Source organism: Microcaecilia unicolor, chromosome 11, assembly GCF_901765095.1.
Source record: "Microcaecilia unicolor chromosome 11, aMicUni1.1, whole genome shotgun sequence".
Taxonomy (NCBI): domain Eukaryota; kingdom Metazoa; phylum Chordata; class Amphibia; order Gymnophiona; family Siphonopidae; genus Microcaecilia; species Microcaecilia unicolor.
The window spans coordinates 151,213,824-151,233,414 of NC_044041.1; the positions used below are offsets into that span (position 1 = coordinate 151,213,824).

General features: G+C 43.3%; 1 protein-coding gene across 3 annotated transcripts in view; it reads left to right on the top strand.

The window, feature by feature from the left end:
• EXOC3L2 (exocyst complex component 3 like 2) overlaps positions 1-19,591 on the top strand; it is a 419,752-nt gene that overhangs the window by 215,554 nt on the left and 184,607 nt on the right. For all 3 annotated transcript variants that reach the window (XM_030219236.1, XM_030219234.1, XM_030219233.1), the window contains exons 8-9: positions 1,254-1,364; positions 1,473-1,608. In XM_030219236.1, coding sequence (XP_030075096.1) covers positions 1,254-1,364; positions 1,473-1,608 — 247 coding nt within the window. The remainder of the gene's footprint in view (positions 1-1,253; positions 1,365-1,472; positions 1,609-19,591) is intronic.

Consider the following 19,591-nt stretch of genomic DNA (forward strand, 5'->3'; position numbering starts at 1 on the left):
CTATGCTAGGTCAGACAAGACATGTCTAGAGCTCAGCATCACTAGGAAGTATCCAGCAAATCCCATAGAGTAGATCCATACCTTGTTGCTCACTCCCAGGGTAGGTGACTTTCCCAACTCTACCCAGTTCATAATTTTTCATAGATTTTCCTCCAGGAATATGTCCAAATCCTTTTCAGGCCCAGCAATATTAATTGTTTTGTCCACCTTCTACAACAATAAATTTCATAGATCAATTGTGCCTTAAAACCTACCAAAAAGCAGTTGCAGAAGAGAGTTCCCTTGGTAGTAGGCCCAGGGCAACTGGCTTTGTGGACTGTTTTGAAAGACATTTGGTCCTTATCCCTAACAGTCTTCCAAATGTCCTATAGCCTCAATATGTGTTTTCACCGGTTAGTGATCCATTTAGATTGGGGGAGGGTTTGATGGGACCTAGAGGGGCAGAATTAAATGACTGATTTTTGTAATCATACTAATTGACTCTCCAGCACAGCATCAGTCAGTCATTCATTCTTCTTACCGGTGTGGAGTTTGATGTGGGCCATATTTCTGAATCCTGTGACATGTAGCTTTGCCAGACTGGGGGAAGTTGGGGTTCCTTAGTGACTGCAACTGGTCTAAACCAGACCCTGGGCTGCCAAATGGAGGGGATGTCTTCTTGGGGAAACTGCAGCCCAGGGGCGTAGCCAGACACCCAATTTTGGGTGGGCCTGGGCCCAAGATGGGTGGGCAGAAGAACCTCGCCCCGTCCCACAGGTGATTTGGTCTCTCCTTCTCTCACCTGCATGCCATATGGTCTCTCAAACATCCCCCCTCTCGCGTATACCTTTTAAATAGCAGATTTTCAGCAGCAGTGAACAGCAACTAATACACACTGCTCACGTTGGCCCCACACCCTTCCCTCTGATGCAACTTCCTGTTTCTGCCTAGGCTGTGGGGCCAGTGCGAGCAGTATGTATGTCACTGCTCACTGCAGGCAAAGATCTGCTACTTACAAGGTATGCAGGAGGGACACTTGTTGGGAGTTTTCGGCTGGTGGGGCTTGGTTATCCCTGCCAGCTACATCATAGGTATGCTGCTACTGGGTGGGCCTGAACACAAAGTGGGTGGGCCTGGGCCCACCCAAGCCCACCCTTGGCTACGCCACTGCTGCAGCCCAATCATTAGAGGAATGTACTCCTGTGTGGATGGAGGAGAGGAAGGATGCCTAAACCTTATAATCATTTTTATCTGTCTTGTTTGATATTTTTTAGTTTTCGGAAGAAAGTAGAGGTTTTCCACAAGAAACAAGGCGAGAACAGGCTTCCTACTGAAGTCTATATTGCCAAAACCATTGCCATAGGGAACTGCTGCCCACCGTTCAGGTAAGGACAACACACCAGAAATAAAAGGAAACCTCCCCTGGGCTGATAGGTGTCATGCCCAATTTTCAGTGTAACTGATCAAGTTCTACTGTCTCTGCATTGGTGCAGGGAATATGCAGCTTGCCTGATGCAGCTTGACCAAGCCAAGAGTGAAGAGGTGGGACAGAGGGTGACAATAGATCTTGACCGGGTCATAAGCCTCTGTAACAGAGTCCTGACTGAACTGATCTTTGTTGACCTGAAGGTAAGCGTATTCTTTCTAGTATAGATCAAGGGGGATTTGATGGCAGGGGAGAGAGGAAAAGCATGGGTGGCGCATACAGGAGCTCCCCTCACATATAGCATGAGTTGAGGGTGGTGGAGGGGGGGGGGGTTATGGTTTTATTGTGTTTGTTTGTGGATATGTATTGGTAATAGTTTATTGTTGTTTTATAATGCTTTGAGTCTGAATGGTAAGTGATGATATATTAAGTCAATTTAAACAGATCCAAAGAAGTTTCAGCCTAGAGTACCATGGACCCCTATTCTAGTTAATCTCTAGTATAGGGGTGGGCAAACTTGGTTCTTGAGGGCCGCAATAGGTCTGAATGGTGAGAGACGATATATTGTCAATTTAAATAAACAATTGGATGCAAGGAATGTTCAGCCTTGAGTACCATAGACCCCTATTCTATTTAATCTGTAGTTTAGGGGTGAGTAAACTTGGTTCTTGAGGGCCACAACCAAGTCGGCCTTTCAGGATTTCTCAATTAATATTCATGAGATCTATTTGCATACAATGGAGGCAGTACATGTAAATGGATCTCATGTATATTCATTGGGGAAATCCTGAAAACCCAACTGGATTGCAGCCCTCAAGGACTGAGGTTGCCCACCCCTCCTCTAGTACACATACAGCCACTAGGGGCCTTAGTCGTACAGTATGATGTTCAGATCCTAATGGAGTTGGGGATAGATCATGGTGATGCCCTCAATGTGGTTGGCTGCTAATAACTTTTATATTTAATTCCAGCAGAACAGAGGTGCATTGACTTAAGAAGGCTAATGGGAGATGGGAGGCTCCTAGGTCACAAACTGACTTTATTTACAAAATATATATAACTCGCTCATCCAAAAAATACAACAAACTGGCTTGCAAAATAAATTACAGAAATACATACATGAAATAGAAACAAGAGGCAATTGTTCTGGAAAAGCTAAACGAACAAATGTCTTCACCTTTTTAGAGAAAAAGGGAACAGGATTTTATATACTGTGGTTGCAGTCAAGCAGTTTACATATTCATAGGTGTTGCTACGGGGCTGCAAGGGAGGAGAAGTAAAAGCCCCAAAAATCTTTGTTGCATCCCTTTTGCCACCCCAGTGAAAGCCACGGTTCAGCTGGCTGCCCTACTCAACCTAGTTGCATGCTCCCCAGACCTGTCAAGTCTCCTGCATTTAGCAGGAGACTCCCACCAAAGCATAAATTCTCCCGCTAAGACACACTGCCGGGTCAGGGAATCTGTCTTTTACCTTTTCCCCCCACACTGTTCCCACCACAATGCCACTGCTGCTTCTCCCGATGAGCAGCAGCAAATAACAAAAAAGCAAGTGTGAGGCCGCAGCATTCAGGCATACACTGTTGGCTGTGATGGTCTTCTGCCCCGGAACAGGAAGTTGACATTGGGAGAAGCAGCAGCAGTGGCCAGAAAACAGAGGATACTGGGTGGAAGGGGAGGGAACATGAAGAGAGACAGGAGATGCTAATGGAGAGAGCAGAGGTGAGGAGAATGATAGTAGAGTGGGGCCGCTGGATGGAAGAGGGGTAGAGAGAGAGGGAGATGAGTAGAAAGATGGGACGAGAAAAAGGGGACGTGCTGGATGGAAAGGGCTGGCGAGAGAGAAGATGATGGGGAGAAAGGGGAGACCCTGTCTGGATGCATTTAGAAAGAGAGAGGGGAGACGCTGGATGAAAGGAGAGAGAGAAAGAGAGAAGACAGTAGAAGAATGGGGACAACGAGGGAAGATGCTGGATGGGAGACAGGGAACATGCTGGATGGGAGAGAGGGAAGATGCTGGATGGAAAGGTAGGGAGAGAAAAAGGGAAGATGCTGGAAAGGGTAGGGAGAGAAGAAGGGAAGATGCTAGATGGAAGGGTAGGGAGAGAAAAAGGGAAGACGCTGGATGGAAGGGTAAGGAGAGAAAAAGGGAAGACGCTGGATGGAAGGGTAGGGAGAGAAAGAGGAGGTCTGGACGGAAGGATGCAGAGAGAAAGAGGGGAGACACTAGGTGGAAAAGTAGAGAGAGAGGGGGATGGGGGACATGCTGAAAAAAGGATCAAGAGAGACACTGGAAGGATGGGGAGAGGGGGCATGCTTAAAAAAAGGGTACAGAGAGACACTGGATGGAAAGAAGGGGGAGAGGGGAGACTGGATGGAAGGATCGAGAGAGGGTGGATGTTGGGTGGAAAGATGGGAAGAGAAAGAAGGAAGACACTGGATGGAAAAGTATGGAAAGGGGGAAGGCTACACTTGGATAGCAGGGAAGGGAGAGGGGAAAGGCTGCACTTGGATAGGAGGGTAGGGAAGGGAGAGGGGGAAATGCTGCACTTGAATGAAGGATATGGAAAGGAGAAGAGGAAAGGCTGAATATGAAGGGACGAGAGAAGAGGAAAATGCACATGGATGGAAGGGTAGGGAGAAGGAAATGCACACAAGTGGAATGGAAGGGAGAGGGAGGAAATGCACATGGATGGAAGGGTGGGGAGAGGGAAATGCACACAAGTGGAATGAAAGGGAGAGGGGGAACTGCTGCACTTGGATAGGAGGGTAGGGAGAAGGGAAAATGCACATGAATGGAAGGGATGGGAGAGGAGAGGACAAAAGGCTGCACATGAATGGAATGCAAGGAATGGAAGAGGATGAAAGGCTGCATATGAAGAGGGAAGAGGGAGGCAGGCTACTTAAGAACAGAAAGGAAGAGGGGAAAGCTTTGAGAAGGAGGCAGAAAAATTGAAGAAAGCTGATTGTGAAAGACCAGTGCCAAACAGACATAAGGCAGAAAGTGGAGAAGAAAGGAGTTGAGAAAAGAAATTAAAAATGGAAAGGAGGCCCTGGAAACAGAGTTAAGAGCACAGACAGAGAAAAGCAGAACCAGAGATCAGGAATAAGATGATTAGAATAATAAAATCACCAAACAAAGATAGGAAAAATGATTTTATTTTCAGTTTAGTGATTGAATTACGTTGGTGTTGAGAGTTTACATCTGTCAGCTTTATTTTGCACTATACAAGAAGACATGCATTTTTTTTCTGTTTCTCTGGTGTTGCACATGACATGTAGAGTCTGGTATCTATGCTTTCAGTTTTTGTCTGCATGTTTTTTTTTGCAGTTCCCTATTTTGTATCAGGTGGGAGTCATGTTCTGCATTTGCAGTTAAGGTGAAGGATTCTGCTGGCATGTGGTGCCTGTGCTGAAATCTGTGTCAGTCCATCTTGTTTCAGTTTTCCAGTAGCAGGCTATATTGGTGCTCTAGGGCCTGTCTTCATAGGTAGGTTAGGGCTATTATGGTTTGGTAAGTTTCCTATATAGGTTTTGAGTGTCTGTTTTCAGGGTTTCGTGTTATTTTTCAAAGTGTCTGGCCTGTTTGAAAAATAAAAATGCCCAGGACCAGTGGCGTAGCCAGACCTGCAAATATGGGCGGGCACTATGTATGAGTAGTGTTTCTTGGGATACTACAAAATAATGCCTTAGAATGCACTTGATAATGGATTTCTAAGTAGTCTGCCCAACAGCTGCCCTGCATCAACATAAACCACATACATACTTAATGGAGAAATAACAATATTTTTAAATAGTTACATTATGCCATATCAAACTTGACCAGATAAAAGTCTACTATAATGGCAAATATGTCAACACACATAACAGGATCCTGCAGTATGGTTACAGCAATGGCATATACTTTGCTTTATAAAAAAATGTAAATGCCTGATTAAGCAAAACAGGTAATATACCTTTGAAGTCCTTTTCCCTTCCTTTGGCACCCAGAAAAAAACCGCCTACACCCATAGCTACACCCCTGGATGGCAGAAACTAAGGCTGTGGCTGTTCAGCTGCTGTAAAAATAGGTGGGCCTGAGCGGAGATTGGATGGGCCTGGGCCCACCCAGGCCCACCCGTAGCTACGCCCCTGCCCAGGACTAGCGGGGTCTCCACTTCTGGTACAGCAGTGCTGGGCAAACCCAGCCAGTCGGGTTTTCAGGATAGCCACAATGAATATGCACTATGTATGAGAGAGATTTTTATACAATGCCTCCTTGCTATACAGACCTATCACATATCTTTATTGTAGATATCCCGAAAACCTGACTGGCTGGGTGTGCCCCAAGAACTGAATTGAGAAGCACTGTGGTAGAGTCACTACACAAACAAAAACCCATGTACTTCAAACTAAGTATCTGGCAGTGGAAGCAGCGTATGCTGTTCCTAAGTTGATTATCATAACTTGAATATTTTTTTGTGTGACCAGGTGTAAGGGGGTAGCTTCATTGTTGAGGAATATGGAGTTTGTGATACAGAACTGGAGCTTCAAGGTTTATATTGAGATTCTGACCAATCCTGTAGCAAATCCAAACTTCACGTCCACATAGAAGAATTTGTTGAATGATGCTATCAATTATATAATGATGGTTTTACAGAGTAGTTTAAACAGGCTGGAGTGGGGAGGGTTTTTTTTAATGTACAGAATATTACTAATTTGCCACTGTGACTTGTCCCCCCCCCCCCCCCCCCCCCCATTGCCACCCCAAATATTTATTTCTAGAGATGCTACAGTACATATTACATACAGGTACTTTATTTTCTGCCTGGGGCAATGGAGGGTTAAGTGACTTGCCTAGAGTCAAAATGAGCTGCAGTGGGAATCAAATCCAGTTCCCCTGGTTCTCAGGCCACTGCAATAACCATCGGGCTACTTCTCCACTCCTTATTCCATTTGAATTGGCAGTCAAAGAGCTCCATAGCTGAGGTCCACTGTGGGTAAAGCATTATCCTGTGTAACAGTCAGTTGGCTTGATAAGAGACTGCAAGGACCTAGAATAAGCCTGAAGTGTTACAAAAAAATTGCAAGTAAGGAGCATCATTTTATGTAAAGCCTGAGCATTAGTATAACTTTCTGGGCAATATTCAGCCCATGACAGGCAGGTTTTTTTTAAACACTGGCCACTGCAAGCTAAATTAGACTTGGATATTCAGTGTCACCCCATATCTAGGCCCCAGCATGGAATATCTGGATTTTTGGCAGCTACTTTATTTTATCTGGGTCTGGCCAATATTCAGTGCTGTATCTGGATAGCTATCCAGTCAAGTTATGACTGCTAAGAATGTGGTCTGTCTTGCCCATATAGTTACCTGGGCACCAGCACTAGATAACTTTCAGCTCTGCCTCTGCTTTGCCCCTTGACTTTCCAGTCACTAACTGGGCTCCTTCCCAGTTAGCTCTCACTGAATATCAACTCCCATAAAGACTTCAAATACAGTATGATTGGCTACTGGTGAGTTGTGCTTATCGTGAGCATTTCTACAGCATTTTGAATCATTTGTGATTCTTGTATAATACAAGCAGCTGTTCCATAATGAACCAGATACTACAGAATTGTCCAAAAATCCCTAGCCAACATACTACTACCATCTTATAAAATGAAATTTTGCTAAAGCTCACACTTGATTATGCAAACCTAGCTTAGCCTCTAACAGAAGATCCACATTCCTCACCTCAGAACAATAGAGAACCGTGGTCTGACTGATGGAGCTTTAGTATTCCAGTTCTCTCCATTAAAGTTCTTGATGTCTTTCTGACTCTGAGCTGACTATGTAACTGCACATTAAGGAGATAATTTTATAAAGGTTTTTCCAAGCACAAAGCAGGCTTTACTTCAAGAAAAGGCCCTTTATAAAATTGTGGAGACTGTGTTTGCCCACAAGTATGCTCACCTATAAGATGGCTCGTACTTGGGGGTGTAGTTCTGGTGGAGCAGAAACAGAGCTGAGATGTATGCATGTAATTTGTAAAATATGCGGGTACACACACACACACACACACACACACACACACACATTTACACTAACGCTGGAATAGATGTAAATGTATGCATTGGAATTTACATGTTATTGGGGCTGGTTCTAGGAGTCTAATTTATTAAAGCACATTGGTGCTTATGTTGCCTTTTATAGAACTGGCACCTTCTTGAACTCACATAGGCATTTTGTTAAAAAAAAAATCAGGTTCTTCTAGTGTAGTAACATCTATATTCTTTCACTGTAGTCCTAACTTGCCCCAATACTTATCCTGGTATTAGTACTGAATATTGGTTGACACTAGATAACTTGTGGCAGCCAGGCCTGACCAAGTTGTTCAGTGTCGGTGCTCAGATTAGGCCTGGCATTGAATATCTGGGTCAGCTCCTTAAAAATCAGTGACTGCCACTGGCTGAATATTGGCCCATGGTCTTTATCTGTTCTCATTTTGTATGGACCAATATTCAGCCAGTGGCAGTCAATGATTTTTTTTTAAGGCGCTGAATGCTGCAGGCTGAATTTTACTCAAATTCAGTAGAAGCCTTCAGTAGAAGCCTAATTCAGGCCCTAGCACTGAATATCTAGAGGTTATTCTGTTACCAGCTGATATTCAGCACTGGTACCCAGATAACTACTCAGGCAAGTTAGGACAGCTGATTCTATGATCCTACTTGCCCAGATATTTATCTGGTGTTAATTCTTCTGCCCTCACCAACCCAATAGAATGTTCCACAGACATGTAACTCTCATGGGAGAGTTACAACAAAGCTGCACATGGGTGCTATCTCTGAGTACTTCTCCAATTTGGTCTTGCTAGCTATCAGTTTTTGTGCTTCTTCAATCATTACACAGCTCAAACAGTTCGTTAGCATTAGTTTTGACCACAATGTTGCTAATTATTAGTTTCGACCACTGATCAAGATTATTAGACAGGGCTAAAGCTGCATCATACTGATTAGCATGTTCCATTTTGCCAGCAACCATTTATCTATGTTCCAGGCCTGATAATAGAAAAAGTCCCCTTTTACCACATTCTTTTTTTTTTATTTTTTTTTTTATATATTTATTAACATTTTCCAATATTTTACAAGACAATCCGCTTGTTCAGGAAAAGTATCTAGTAATTTACAAAATATGTAAAAAAAGAATAATAATAATACAAACAGGAAAAAGAAAAGGTGAAGCCAAAGCTTCACAATAACAGGAAAACTATACTCAAGTCCATACATATGATCCAAGATTTCAGGAAAATACTGGAGACAAATTATCTAAAGGTTTATCAAAAAAAGGGAAATTATACAAATACTGTTAAGTAGAGCAAACATTTATAATTAACGCTTATCCGTTTTCACTGAGGTTATGAGTGAAGATACATGAGACGGCTCTGTAAATACATATTTTTTTCTCCTTAAGCCTTATTATACACTTGCAGGGGTATCTTAAAAAAAGGTACCCCCCAAGTGTAGAACTTCAGGCCTAAGGAGCAGGAATTGTTTCCTTCGTCGTCGAGTCTCCTTAGAGACATCAGGAAAAAGTAAAACTTTTAAGCCCAAAAAGGGTTTATCTCTATTTCGGAAAAACAAACGAAAGATCCAATTCTTGTCTGGTAATAATGCAACTGTAGCCACCAATGTAGCCGCAGTTGCTAGTTCAGTATCAGAAGTCTCAAGCAAGAGAGAGACATCAATCGGAGCTTCGGGTTCAGAGGTTCCTTTCCCAGGAATATAATAAACCATAGTCATTGGTGGTAAATTCTGTTCAGAAATTACCTTTTACCACATTCTTTAGTAAACACCTTGTATGGAAAATTGCTTCATGTTCTTCACTTCAATGAAGCCATGGAGTCAGCTTCACAACGTTGCAGGTGGGTGGCTGGAGGGGAGGGAAAGAGAGGGGCAACTACCTTGGAACTGGAAGGGAGGGAGAGAGGGGGGGGCAACGATCCTGGAACTGGGTGGGAGGGTGGGCGGCCTTTGCAACTTGGAGGGTGGCCGGCCAGACCCTGGAACTTGGAGGGGGGCCAGGCGCACCCAGAAGCTGGGAAGGATGGAGGGAGGGGGTGACCCTGAAACTGGGAGGGGGGGAGAGGTGGGGAAAAGACCCTGGAACTGGGTGGGTGGGAGGGAGGGAGGGAGAGCGGACCCTGGAACTTGGAGGGGGGCCAGACCCTGAAACTGGGTGGGAGGGGGCACAGGCGGACCCTGAAACTGGGTGGGAGGGGGCCCCTGGCACACACTCTCATTCTCACACACATACACACTCTCGCACACAGTCTCACTCTCCCTGTCACACACACTCACTCTTTCTGTATCACACACTCACTCTCCCACTCACTCTGTAAAACACACACACTCCGAGGAAAACCTTGCTAGCACCCATTTCATTTGTGTCAGAAACGGGCCTTTTTTCCTAGTTTACTATATGGAGTTCTTTATCTGTTGCAATCGCTGCTTAAATATAGACACAGAGAAATGGTATCACTCAAACCGCATTCATATCAGTCACACCTTCCGTTCACCACATCCAACACAATGGCCAGTTAAACAGTCTTAACAATCAAGTCCAAGTTTATCTTTATCCAGAAGCTGATGATCCAACTAAAAAGTCAATTGTAGAAAAACAGAGTTCAATGATTTATCCATGTCCAAAATTATATGTAATCAGTACAGATCTACTAAATACAACAGCTTCATGCAAATCAGGAAGTTTTTCAGTGAAATCCCATATAATACTGCTGGACTTTATTTTGTTCTACTACAAAGAGATTATCTTCTCTTTCTGGTAGAACAAAATAAATATCCACTGCGAATCTTTTTGCTAGAGTTGTCTGGTTGCTTGGTACTTAGGTTCCATCAGCTAGACAGCTTAACAAAATCTGGTATGAATGAGGTTTGAGTGATGATGATATTTTTTGTGTTTGTGTTGCGATTGCAGCAGATAAAGAACTCTATATAGTAAATAAGTGTTCTGGAACATATTTGGGCAAAGTTTGTGATACACATGCTTCAGTTTAGCTTTAAGTATCCCCAGTTGGTGTGATAATATTCAATACCACATTTCAGTGACGTAGCCAGAAGGCAATTTTTTGGGTGGGCCAACAAGTTGGATGGGTGGGCACTAGAGAAACACCTGCCATCTGATGCACCCATGCCCATGATTAAGGGGATGGGACGACTTTCCTATGAGGAAAGGCTAAAGCGGCTGGGGCTCTTCAGCTTGGAGAAAAGGCGGCTGAAGGGTGATATGATAGAGGTATATAAAATAATGAGTGGAGTGGAAAAGATAGATATGGAGCGTCTGGTGGTTGGGGGGGTGGGGATAGTGCTGGGCAGACTTATATGGTGTGTGCCCTGAAAAAGACAGGTACAAATCAAGGTAAGGTATACTCAAAAATGGCACATGTGAGTTTATCTTGTTGGGCAGACTGGATGGACCGTGCAAGTCTTTTTCTGCCGTCATCTACTATGTTATACATAGTAACATAGTAGATGACGGCAGAAAAAGACCTGCATGGTCCATCCAGTCTGCCCAACAAGATAAACTCATACGTGTATACCTTACCTTGATTTGCACCTGCCTTTTTCAGGGCACAGACCGTACAAGTCTGCCCAGCAGTATTTCCCGCCTCCCAACCACCAGTCCCGCCTCCCATCACCGGCTCTGGCTCTGTTCTTCTTTCTGCAAGCCTGTCACAAGAGCTCATGAGCCTCTGGTTCACACAGAGGGTATAATGTTTAGGTCTGGCTGACAGCCTCTGGCCTCTTGACCTGTTTTTGGACAGGCCTCGGTATGTTCATTATATACACTGGGCACCAGCACTGAATATTGACCATTAAAATGATCTTAGGGGCAAAGCACTGGGATCTTATCTGGGCACCAGCACTGAATATTGACTGTTAAGATGATCTCAGGGGCGAAGCACTGGGATCGTGTTACTCCACTACAGTGCAAAAAAGTGTACAAAATATAGGTTTCCCTTTATTCCTGTTTTGTCTGTTCCTTCCTTACACATCATGTCATGTGCTACATTCAACTCGAATCTTTTAGTGATTCCATCATTATGCCAAATTCAGTTTGCTGATATTCACTCCTCCATGTTTGGTTGTTATGGGACCCATACTTTCAAATATTTTGGCCCATTCTTTGTGGTTTGAGAACCCCTATCAAAAATTTAAAGCAGGACATAAAACACATTTTTTGAAAAGATATTTAATTAGGGAGCTATTTATAAAGTGTTTGTGGGTTGTCAGCAGTGCCTGGACTGTGATACATAGGGTTGCAGAACTCTGTGTTTCTATCCTATCCTATTATGATAAAATGGCGTGATGTTTCTTTTCTTTTCAAATTTTATAAGTTTAATACTAACTCTAACTTGCTATGGTCAATTTAGGAAGTTTTTAAAGTCCTTTTTATTTAAGAAATTTCTCTTATGTTAATTGTTGTACAGAACTTATTATAAATTGAAATTGTCTGGACTTCTTGATTCTGTAATCTGCGTGGAACTTGTGATTATTGTGGACTATAAAAATAAACTGTAACTGTAAACTGTACAGTACTTAATTTCCACATATACCTTGCAAGTTCAATGTGGATCATATAAAAAGAAGTCAGGCATACCTGAGAAGTTACATAAAAGCGTACTAGACATAACCTAACCTAATTTGGTCCGACAGATATTTCTTAAATAGTTATGTTTTTAAAACCTTGCTAAACAAGGAGTAACTGTTAAGATGTCTGATACTTAAAGATAGATCATTGCACATTCTAGTCCCTGAGAAGGAAAATGAGGACTGAATAGCCCTTTTAAACCTATCTGCTTTGACAGAAGGTAAATGTAAGGTCATATAGAGGCGTATTTTCCAAACCCTTAGAATTATAAAGTACTTCAAATCACAAGGGGGCAGGATCTGGGCGTTCCTAACACTTGGACATTTTTCAGCCATAATTGAACAAAACAAAACCATTCAGGACTAAAACTAAGACCTGTTTTTATAATGAATAAGGCATGAAAAGGTGCCCTAAATGACCAGATGACCACAGGAAGGAATCAGGGATGACCTCTCCTTATTCCCCCAGTGGTCACTAACCCCCTCCTACCCCCACAAAATGTGATTTAAAACATTACTTGCCAGCCTCAGATGGTAATACTCAGGTCCATTAGAAGAACACCATGCAGGTCCCTGGAGTTGTCTAGTGGTGGGTGAAGTACACTGCACACAGGTGGACCCAGGCCCCCTACCTGTAACACTTGTGGAGGAACATGTGAGCCCTCCCAAACTCACCAGAAACCCACTGTACCCATACATAGGTGCCCCCTTCACCCGTAAGGGCTATGGTAGTGGTGTACATTTGGGGGTAGTGGGTTTTGAGGGGGCTCAGCAGACAAGATAAGGGAGCAGTAGTGAGATGTGTACCTGGGAGCATTTTATGAAGTCCACTGCGGTGCCCCATAGTGCAATCGCTCAAAAGCCTGTTTCCCTCTCCCACCCCCCCCCCCACTCAAGGTCATATTTAGACTTGTTTTCGAAAGAGAAGGGCACCCATCTTTCGACACAAATTGGGAGATGGGCATCCTTCTCTCAGAGTCGCCCATATCGGCATAATCGAAAGCCGATTTTGGGCGTTCCCAACTGCTTCCCATCGCGGGGACGACCAAAATTCCTGGGGGGTGTGTGGGAGGCATAGCGAAGGCAGGACTGGGGCGTGCCGAACAGATGGGCGTCCTCGAACGATAATGGAAAAAAGAAGGGCGTCTCTGACAAGCACTTGGCCGACTTTACTTGGTCCATTTTTTTCTTATGACCAAGCCGCAAAAAGGTGCCTGAACTGACCAGATGACCACCGGAGGGAATTGGGGGATGACCTCCCCTGACTCCCCCAGTGGTGACTAACCCCCTCCCACCCTGAAAAAAACAACTTTAAAAACTTTTTTGCCAGCCTCAAATATCATACTCAGGTCCATTGTAGCAGTATGCAGGTCCCTGGGAGGCGAGGTGTGTGTGTATCAGCGGAGGCATAGCGAAGGCGTGGATGTCCTTTCAAACATTTTGGACATCCTGAACTGCCCCCCCCCCCCCACAGGGACAGACAAATTTCAAGGGAGTGCAGGGTCGTGCCTAGGGTCTCTGGCGCCCCCCTGCAGACTATCAGTTGGTGCCCCCCCCCCCAGACCTGCCTGGTAATGTGCTCCGCATCCGCGAGCGAGGTTCCAAGGCGCGTGGATGTCAAAGAATAAAGTGGTTGCTCAAAGCATATACTAACCACAATTGCTCAACTGCAAAACACTATACACAAACTTATGCAAAAACACACTCATAACCTCACCAAACCATAACAGCACTAATTCCAAGGACAGGAAGAGCTACAACCTTATGCGTGGAAAGGCAGCACTGTAATTACACCGGTACACAACCTAGTGAAACAACAACAACAACAAAAAAAACACCACCACCAAAAAGGGCTGAAAATACTACACGCTAGCAGAATACTGCACCTTGATCACACATGAAAAACACATGACAACAGATATGAAGGCAAAATACTGAACTGGAAAGTTCTCAAGAAGTCAGACTCAGCATGCAGCAATACTAGAAAAATTGAAACTTACATGCAAAATATCACAGATGCACATTTCCAAAAGCTGACATATTCCAGTTAATAAATTGTGAATAAAATACTTTTTTCTACCTTTTGTTGTCTGATCATTTAGTTTTTCTACTTGCTTTGGTCCCAGTGTCTTCTGTTTTATGCAGTGTCTTCTTTCCATTTGATATTTTTTCTCTCACCATGTCCATCATCCTTCTGTGTCCTTATGCGTACTGTCTGCAGCCCTGTCTCTTTCCTTCAGTGTTCCGATCCAGCTCTTAAATTCAGCAGTTTCTCCTCCATCCATATCCAGCATTTCTCCTCACTCCCCTCCATCCATGTGCATATACTTCCCTCCCCTCCATCCATGTCCAGCACCGTCCCTCTTTCTCTCCTACCCTTCCATCCAGTGTCATCCCTCTTTCTCTCTCCATCCTTCCACCCATTACCCTCTCCCAATCCTTCCGTCCATTGTCTCCCGCTATCTCGACCCTTTCCATTCAGCATGTCCTCTCTCACCCCATCCTTCCAGTGTCTTTCCGCTTTCCCTCCCTACCAGCGTCTTCCCTCATTCTGCCCCCTCCTTCCAGCATTTTTCCTCTTTCTCCCTCCTTCCTTTCATTCAGCATTTCTCAGTCTGATCAAAGTTAATCACAAATTCAGACCACTACAAAATAGCCATAACATTATGTCCAGAGGTCAGCCCAGCACTTTCTGGGGACTAAACCAGGTCTGACATTACCCCATTTGCTGCACAATTTAGGTGGCAAAGAGTCATGTTTTGATATACTGCCTTCTATGGTACAAACCAAAGCAGTTTACACTTTATTATATGAACGTACTTAATGTTTTGTACATTACAAAAAACACAGCCTTTCTGCTCTCTCCCCCCTATATGTAACCATCTGGGAATCTCCCCCCCCCCCCCCCCCCCTTTGCCTTCTGAGTTAATTTCTTGCACAACTGAACTATCAGAATTAAATTGACATGCCCCAGCCTGGTACAGTGCAGAAGTACAAAATTACTTGACAAATCCAACACACACACATCACACCTCTAGGGAACAAGATGGAGCAACCACATCACTAAAAAAAAAAAAAAAGCCGCCAGAGGGTGGACGAACACAGAAGTCCTACGCAAACAAGCCAAGAAAACAAAAAAGTAGGGAAATGGGATGGTCCTTCAGCAAAAAAAAAAAAGCCAAGCTTGCTCAAATGGAATATTTGTTGACTGTACATACACTCAAAAACTCTGATCCTGCCCCCCAAAAACCAGGAAGCCGTGTCAGAGGGGCAGTACCTGGCAGAGGAAGGCGCTGACATAAGAAGAAAAAGAAGCGTGGGGCCGCAGCAGTCTTCAGACATGCGCTGTCGGTTCTGCTGGTCCTCTGCCCCCGGAACGGGAAACTGACGTCAGGGGGCAGAAAACCGGCAGAGCCGACAGCGCATTTCTGAAGGCTGCTGCGGCCCTGCGCTTCTTTATCTTCTTATCCTGGCTGTGGAAAGAAGCGGCGCCAGCGGCAGCAGCAACAGCGGATCAGCGGCAGATTTCATCGGGACTCGGGAGTCTAGTGCCAACATGGTAAGCGGGGTAAGCACGGCGCCCTTGAAGGCAGGCACCCCCCTGCGGTGCTTACCCCGCTTACCATGTTGGCACGGCCCTGAGGGAGTGGAGAAGTGGCCTAGTGGTTAGAGTACTGGTCTTGCAGTCCAGAGGTGGCCGGTTCAAATCCCACTGCTGCTACTTGTGATCCAAAATCCAAATAAATAAAGGGGGTGTTGGAGGCATAGCAAAGGCACGGACGTCCTTCTCACAGAAACATCCACATTTTGGACGTAACACTTGGACGTCCTTCACCCAAACTTAAAAAAAAAAAAAAAAAAAAAGACATCCCTGACGAGCACTTGGATGTTTTCACCTGCACTTGTGTTTTTTTTTAAGGTTGTAGACGGCTATTATACACGCAGCTTGTCTGATAACATTTCTGCATCCATCTCTTCATCCTGGCCAGGTGGACGGTAGTACACTATCAGTATCCTTTTCCCCTTTACACATGGAATTTCAATCCATATGGATTTCTAGATGCAATATTTTCACTCTCTTTAACATATAATGCTACCTCGCGACCAATTTGATCAACCATATCATTACGATATAATTTTGTATCCCGGTATGACAGTGTCCCACTGGTTATCCTCCTTCCACCAGGTCTCAGAGATGCATATTAGTTCTAATTTTTCATTTGGTGCAATATATTCTAACTCTCCCATCTTATTTCTTAGGCATAGGCGGTCGGTGGCCCAACTGTTTGGGGAGGCTAAAGGGGGTGGGGTTAAGGGCGGGCCGGGGTGGGGCTTACATCCATAATTGTCTGACAACACACAGAAAAAAATAAGTAAAAATAAAAGTTACAATTAACATAACATAGTAGATGACGGCAGAGAAAGACCTGTACAGTCCATCCAGTCTAGATATTACATATGTATCATATGTCAAAAAAAGTGGTTGCTCAAAGCATATACTAACCAATGTGTATACAATTCAAAAATGTTATCAATTATAAACACTGCTATTTCTATCCATGGAAAATCCCAAAATGAAATAGTCACATCAGTGAAGTAACATCCGGCGACTAGACTTCGCATCATAGGTGTCAATGATCTGCTCAGCGTTAATACCTCCAACAAGATCACTTTCAATGTTCAGTAAACATAAAGTTGTCAGTCTTTCCTGACCCATTGTGGATCTCAGCCAGTTTCGTACACGTCTCATGGTAGAAAAAGATCTCTCACAGGTAGCTGTGCCAACAGGAAGAGTAAGTGCCAGTTTCAAAAGCTTTGTAAAATGTGGATAAAAATGTGTTGAAGTAGCTGCTTTCAGAGCTTCCAGAGTGATTTCTGTGTTTGGTAAGTCATTTTTTATCATTTCCATCTCTGTGTGAGCAAGTTTCGTATTGATAGAAAGAGCACTTGCATATTTACTGAGTAGCCCATTGCTGCCCTCCAAATCACATTTCAGAACTGCATCAACACTTTTTGCAATTTCCATTGACTGAGGTGAAAACCTGCGACTACATTCTTCTAATAGTGTATCTAGCACAGAAAAATACAGTTGTCTTCCCCATTTTTCTTTTGCATTCTCATTTTCACTTGACTCCTCTGAGAGATATTCTCGTTGTCCAAGTGTGCTTGTAATAAATGAACATTCTAGCAAAGCTGTTCTTTTCACAGGTCTTGACTGTCGACGTTTGTAAGTGTGCTCTTCATTTGTGTCAGGAACATCATGCAGTTCACAGAACTTTTGGATCTCCTCCCAAATATCAGCCCACTTAGCATCTGTTCGCATATTCTGCAATACCTCGATGGTTTTCTGGAGTACACTAGAGGCCTGAGAAAGTGTTGTATCTTCTGCCTGCAGTGCTTTGTGTGTCACATGAATTGTACTAAGTACATGGTAAAAAATAATCAGGCACACACAAAATTCTAACTTGCGCACAATTTTCAGCAACCCTGATGCTTCAATGAATCTACGGTATGGAGGCTCTGACAATCCCAATAAAGTGCTGAGAAGTGCTCCCAGTGTGTTTTTAACAGCAGATATATTTTTCCATCGACAGGCCCATCTCGTGCCACTTAAACTGGACAATTTCAATTTGACACCAAGCATCTTCTGGGCCTCTAGGTATGCATGATGTGTACCAGGCTGTGAGAAAAATGTGAACAAGCTTTCCAGGGTGTAAAAAAAACCTGTTGCTGCTCTGTTTACTTTGCAGGCCTCTACTAAAACCAAATTCAATTTATGGGACATGCAGTGTATATATATAGCTGTGGGGTGATGTTGCAGTATTTTTTGCTGTACTCCATTGACATGACCTGCCATGACAGCGGCTCCATCATAGCACTGTGCTACAATTGGCAAATCTGCAATCCCTGATACTTGTAAGAATTGTTTAATGTGCTGATAGATAGCATTAGCATCTCCTCGCTCAGAACAATCGATAAATCCCAAAAAGCGTTCTTTTATTTCCAGATTTTCTGTATATCTTACACACACTGTCATTTCTTCTTGCTTGAAACTGTGTGCTTCATCAACAAGAAGAGTAAAGAACCCATTTTCCTGCACTTTCTGAATGATTTTAGCTTTTACAAAATCTGCTGCAATCTGTAGTAGCTCATTTTGCATTCTGTGGCCCAGTAGATTGAAAGAACCCTTCAATTTTCTTGCAAATGCTTCATCGTATTTTGAGAACAAATTGCACAATTCCAGGTAGTTTCCACGATTTGCTGATTCTTCTCTTTCATCATGTCCCCACAGTGCAATTCCTTGTTTGGCCAAGTAAAGCAGTAAATTAGTAATTTTTAGAGCATAGTCTCTATTTTCTTCTAGTGTTTTCTTGTGAAAAGATGAGAGCTGTGTTGCGATAGAGGCCACTTGTCTGGATTTTTTTGAGGGAATGCCATCTTTCAGAAGACTGCTTATGTATATCAGAATCTACATGTTTCTGAAGCTTTTTCTTTAAATTTTTCCAGTCCCTGACTCCTTTTTCAGTAAAAGCAGAATCTTTCAAAACACTAGAACTTGAAAACTGTCTGCAAGGAAAGCAGAAAACTGCATCTAACTGCTGACTATAATTAATAGGGCTTTCAAAGAGACTCATAGCACAGAAGTCAATGTTTAGTATATTCTGGTTGAAGACTATAGATCTGAAAGTCTAAAATACCCTATTTACTTATGCATCACCATAAATCTACTCTAGGGGAGCGAAAGGTGTCCCATCCCAAATTTGAAAAGTTACAAGTACTACTCTAATTAGTGAGATTGAAGGTTAGCAAGTGAAAGTTTTCTTGCAGTGTATTCGGTATATAAATTTGTCATGGTGGAGAAGAAGAGACTGAATCCCAAGGAAGGGCTGCTGCTGCTGATTATTGACAAGTAATGCTTCTATGTGCATGTAAAAATGGATTTATATATCATAAATGACATATATTTTAAACTCAATTATTTCAAGCACTTAACCAACACTAAACCACATACACATCTGGAACAATTCAACACCAGATCCTCCAAAATATTCTAAAACCAAACCATGTCTGGTGTTATGACAAACTAAAATTAAATTATAGTGTTGATGTTTGTCACCTCAATAAGGCCAACAATCCCAACTGTAAAACACTATGCACAAACTTGTGCAAAAACATACTCAGAACCTTACTGTACCATAAATATTAAACTGGGCAGACCCTAATACACCAATATACCACCCAAATGGACAACATCACAGACCGTCAACAATATGAAACAAGGGATCATATCACAATTCTCATGTACAGCCACAAAACATCCTTTTAGGGTGGATAGTATTCACAATGAGCTCCTTTTATTAACGACCAGATAGAGATAAGTGTTTTCAAATTTCAATTTTGGCACAGTATAGTCATCTTCAGTGCTTTTTTTGTAGAAAAAAGGTGCCGGTACTCATTGTGGGCGGAGTCACCACATATGACTCCACCCCTATTATAGCCACACCCACATTAGCCACACCCCTTATACCAGCCATAGCGCATATAAACAGACATCATTGAAAATAT